The sequence below is a fragment of the Nothobranchius furzeri genome, chromosome 15 (assembly GCF_043380555.1).
Source record: "Nothobranchius furzeri strain GRZ-AD chromosome 15, NfurGRZ-RIMD1, whole genome shotgun sequence".
In the NCBI taxonomy this organism is placed as follows: domain Eukaryota; kingdom Metazoa; phylum Chordata; class Actinopteri; order Cyprinodontiformes; family Nothobranchiidae; genus Nothobranchius; species Nothobranchius furzeri.
The window spans coordinates 45966174-45970916 of NC_091755.1; the positions used below are offsets into that span (position 1 = coordinate 45966174).

The 4743-nt window shown below is 42.4% G+C and overlaps 1 protein-coding gene across 1 annotated transcript; it reads left to right on the top strand.

The window, feature by feature from the left end:
* Window positions 1-1706: 1706 nt before the first annotated feature.
* LOC107372605 (L-rhamnose-binding lectin SML-like) lies at window positions 1707-3216 on the top strand. The gene is made up of 7 exons (XM_054746293.2): window positions 1707-1910; window positions 2033-2071; window positions 2369-2393; window positions 2494-2538; window positions 2724-2856; window positions 2946-3051; window positions 3139-3216. Exons 2-6 carry the CDS (start codon window positions 2033-2035, stop codon window positions 3049-3051), a joined length of 348 nt encoding a protein of 115 aa, XP_054602268.2. The 5' UTR covers window positions 1707-1910; the 3' UTR covers window positions 3139-3216.
* Window positions 3217-4743: the final 1527 nt, after the last annotated feature.

The following is a 4743-nucleotide window of genomic DNA, read 5'->3' on the forward strand; positions in this document are numbered from 1 at the left end:
GAGCAGGAAGGACTTATTGTTAACAGAGCGGGTATTTAATAGAGCCATGCTGAGTGAGGTGGAGGAATCAGAAACTACACAAACAGCAGGAGTTAGTGGACGTTAATTAGCAGTATTAGATCCACGGTGTTTATAAAAACCACTTATGGAGGGAACAGGAGGATAAAACACTAAGGAATGAGGATAAACCGACCTTAAAAAACTTGGACGGAGAAGCCTCGCCGCAACGCGGCCTGGTGGGAATGCGGAAGTGGCGCTCAGGTCACCAAACAAAGGAAGAGAAGCCAGAAGATCACGCCAATGTTAACTAGATAAACCACGCTTTAGGAGAAGTCTTATTCCCACCTGGATTCCTGCTCCTTTACCTCTTTTCCTCCAACGTTTTCCCGGGACAGGATAAACATAGCTGGAGCCGCACAGGTTGGGATCGTTGTTTGGCTCCGGGCCAGTGCGCCACTCAGGTAAACAAAGAGGGAGGTACGTCCTCGGTGCATGTTGGGCGATTGTGAACGAACGGAAGGATAAAAGAGTCTGGCGATCATAGGAGATGGTAGCAGGGACACTACTGAAGAGGATCGCAGACAGGAGCAAGGTGAAAAGAGGAGGTTAGTGGAGAAAAGTTTGAAAAAGTGGCCGGTGACTGCGCACCTGGAATCCGTAATTCATGATTTTATCATCTCCTGACTGGATTACGCAAATTTCATTTTAATTGGTTTACCTGCCTCCACTCTTAACAGGCTTCAGGTCGTACAGAACGCGGCAGCCAGGTTTTTAACAAACACCCCTGGGAGAGACCATATCACACCTGTACTGGTGCGGCTCCACTGGCTGCCCGTAAGCTTCAGAGTCAAGTTTAAAATCCTGATTTTTGTTTTTAAGGCCCTGAATGGTCTGGCTCCAGATTACCTGTCTGATCTTGTGACTCGTTATGTGCCAAACCGGGCGTTGAGATCTGCTGATTGCCTGCTGCTTCGCGTTCCAACAATGAAATACAAAACGCGGGGGCAGCGTGTTTTTGTCTATGCTGCTCCGACACTCTGAAATGCTCTTCCTCTTTCATTGAGGCTGGCACCATCCCTCCTCCAGTTCAAGTCACTACTTAAGGTTCACTTTTAGGACCAGGCATTTTTAAATCCCTGACTTTTATTATTTTACTGTGTGTCTTTTTATTGACCGTGTTTATCTGCTTTGTTGTGTATTTTATTGTTGACCGTGTTTTGTTTTTATATTGTTTTAACTTTTTATTCTGTACAGCACTTTGGTCTGCTGCCATGTCATTTTTAAATGTGCTTTATGAATAAAGTTGGTATGGTAAGAATCTATAACCAGCATCATTTTCTTACATTTTGCAAAGACCTGATTGAGTTTAGGCTTGAGCACCAGAGGCACCCAGATTGTGTGTTGGTCTGAGAAGAACAGCTGACTGGTTGGTGCTCTGGTGTCAGATGACTTAAAAACCAAAGTGAAACCCATCCAAGCACCAACATTTAGTGCTGGATGTAAAATGCTGTCAAACCCTGATTATAACCCAGATTATACTAAAAGCTTCTTGTCAACAACAGAACAGCTGACCTAAACCTTATCTTAGAAAACCTCAGCATCGTGCTCCATCAGCACCAACCTGCTGGGCTGGAGACACAAAGAGAGAGAGGGAGAGATGGTGAAGTCAGATACGTGAAGCAGCTTCAGGTTTGGTCGTTGCTAGTGACCCACACTGACCAGTCCCAGTACTACCTGGGTTAGGGTTGGGTGTGTTTGCCCCGTGGTCTTCATGTTTATCTAATCAGCTGTCCTCAGAGACTGACAGGTCCACCAGCTGGAGCAACGGTATATAAACTCTGTGTTTAGTTCAGGAAGGCATCCTTCACCCAGAGACTGCTGCTGCTGCTGCTTGGATTCATCACAACAAGGTAAAACCTGACCTCTCTTCATCAACTGTTACTGCTAGTGATGACATCCACGTCAGAGTTTTTAGAAAAGTCTTTTAATGTGGATTTTCCTCCTGAACACTAAAATGACACGTTCTACCCAGATGGCGTCACGTCTGCTCTTCCTGCTGTTCCTCGGAAATGTGAGTCAGCAGAAGTTCTTCTGCAGTTAAATAATCAGCATGAATGTGACTTTGGTGGATTTATTTTCTCATGATGACCTGATGAGAAACGAACCAATGAAACGTGTTTAAAACCAACGAAGCAGAAGCTTCGTTCATGTTTTACAGACGATCCTCTTTCAGCTAAATGCTCAGATTTGAAATAACACCAGTGACTTATCTTAGAGCTCCCAGTTCCACCATTCTGACCATTCCGCATAGAAATGTGTTTCTACTGGCTTCATTCTGGTTCTGACTCTTTGTTTTTTACATCCACAGATGTTTTGTGACGCTTTCGCTGCACGTAGGTTCTTTTTTATTTTACTGCAGCAGCTTCTCAGATGAAAGCATCATGACTGTTTATGAAACTATAAAACATCTGATTTAGTTCATATTTTTTACAGATCATCTCATCATATGTGAGCAATCAACAGTCCATCTGATGTGTGGTAAGCCTCTGGTCTCACACAAACTCTTGTGGTTAGAAACCTGCTCATTTCTTTAGTGTTCGCTGGTGGAGACGGCGGTGAGGAACGTTTCCTGATTCGTTAGTTTGTTATTTAGTCTCCTTTAGTTACATTTGACTCCCGGAAAGTTGTGTGTTAAAATTGCTCTGCTTGACCTTTAACCTCAGGTGCAGGAATGACCATCTACGTGGATTCTTCTGAGTATGGACGTCATGACACCGTCACCTGCTCCTTTGGACGTCCTCCATATCAGCTCCAAGACACCTCCTGCTCCAGTTACTCTGATGTTGTTGCTGAAAAGTACCATTTCTCTCTTTTTCTCTGAAGTCCAGGATTAAAGCGGAGATAAAACTTTAATGTTTGGTTCTCCTGCTGCTCTTCATCCACAGCTGTAATGGGAAAAACAGCTGCATCATCACAGCCAGTAACGATATTTTTGGAAACCCCTGCGTGGGAACCTACAAGTACCTGATCGTGATCTACGACTGTTACTAAGTAGGAACCAGTTCAATCCTGAAGTTTTGTGACATAAACATTTTTGTGCTACAGCAACAGACTTAATTCATGGTTTTCTTCTTACAGTTTAGTTCTTGGCCTGAGATTGAATCAAGCACCAAGTTTGAGTCTCAGAAGAAACATCAATAAAACCACATGCATTCATGTCTTTGTCTTCATGGTTTCTTTTTTACAAACTAACATTAGACTTAAGGTGCAGTTTGGTTTTTTTTTTCTGGGGCATTTTTTTACAGGATTGGATTTTTCTGCACTGACCGATATCGATGCCTAAGTTAATAAAAATGAATGTTTAGTCATGTAGCGATTAACATGGATTTTATATCTATATTTCAAATGTGGTGTAGATTCAGCTTGTTTATAATCTTGTATTAGTTAATCGGGGCACCACCAAGTTTTAAAGTTATCTTGGCACTTTAACTGATATTCAGACGTGTTCAATGTAATCAGTGTCAAATTTAACACCACAAATTAATCTAAAGGATGAATAATTGCCAGAAGGCGCCGACTATTCTCGAGATCGCTGGAAATGATCAGGCGTTATTAACATTTTGTGATTTTATTACAAGTATCAGTTAATACAGATGACAAATGAACCTAACATAATTTATTATTTCATGCAAGAAAATAAGTGAATAAACCAAAGCTTTATGGCAGTGAAATGCAATAACTGATCGGTAATAAAACAGTGAAGATGTGGTGAAACATACAAGAGTGTGTGTGTGTGTGTGTGTGTGTGTGTGTGTGTGTGTGTGTGTGTGTGTGTGTGTGTGATCGTGTGGGTGTGGTGATGAAAGTGGGTGTGTTCGTGTGTGTACGTACAAATGAGGATTGGTGGCGGCAGAGAAATGAGAAGTCCTTTAAGAGTTACCGTGAATTTAGATGGAAATGAAACGCCATAAAAGTTTACGTCTGAATTCACTGATCGGGCTTAGCTAACCCTAACCCATGAAAGTCAGCCAAATGAAATGATGCACAGACCTGTTTTCCTCGTCGCCAGAAGGGAGCCAAAGGGCTGAGGCAGCCTTGGGGTCCTTGCTAATGGGCAGAGACTTCTGGGACTGAATGATTCTGGCTCCCGGGTGTGTAGATCAAGCTGACACCCCACCCACATCAGAAATCCACGCAAATAGGCAGAGTGGTTAGTGCTACATTTGTGCTGATTTGTGCCGTTGGAATTGTTTGAATAATATGTGCCTAAATCAATGAAGTTAAATGAATAATGTACTTACAATGATCCATTGCAGATCTTATGATCCGTACGTGTTTGATTTGACAAGTTAATCTTTATCTACTCATACACATCTTCATATTAAGGTCACCTCACATAAAGTTTAAAGATTCTTTATCCACAGAACTAGAACATCTTGCGTCTGAAGAAAGGTGTGGTTTTCTGAGAGATGTTTGGTAAAGCCTACAAACATGTCAAATTCTGTTTAGCCAGAAATCATAACATGGTGGATTAATAAATTTAGTGCGACTTCCCGAGTTGTTCAGTTTTGAGCAGAATTCAGAAGTGGCCAATTCGGAACCGGCCTCCTTGAGACATTTCTCTCTTCGACACACAGTCAACACCAGTTTGCACGCTGCAAGCTGACAACAGATGTACTGCTCGTTAATAGTCCATCCGTGTTAGACTCAACGAACCTTCCAGCCTGTTGTGACCTGGAGACA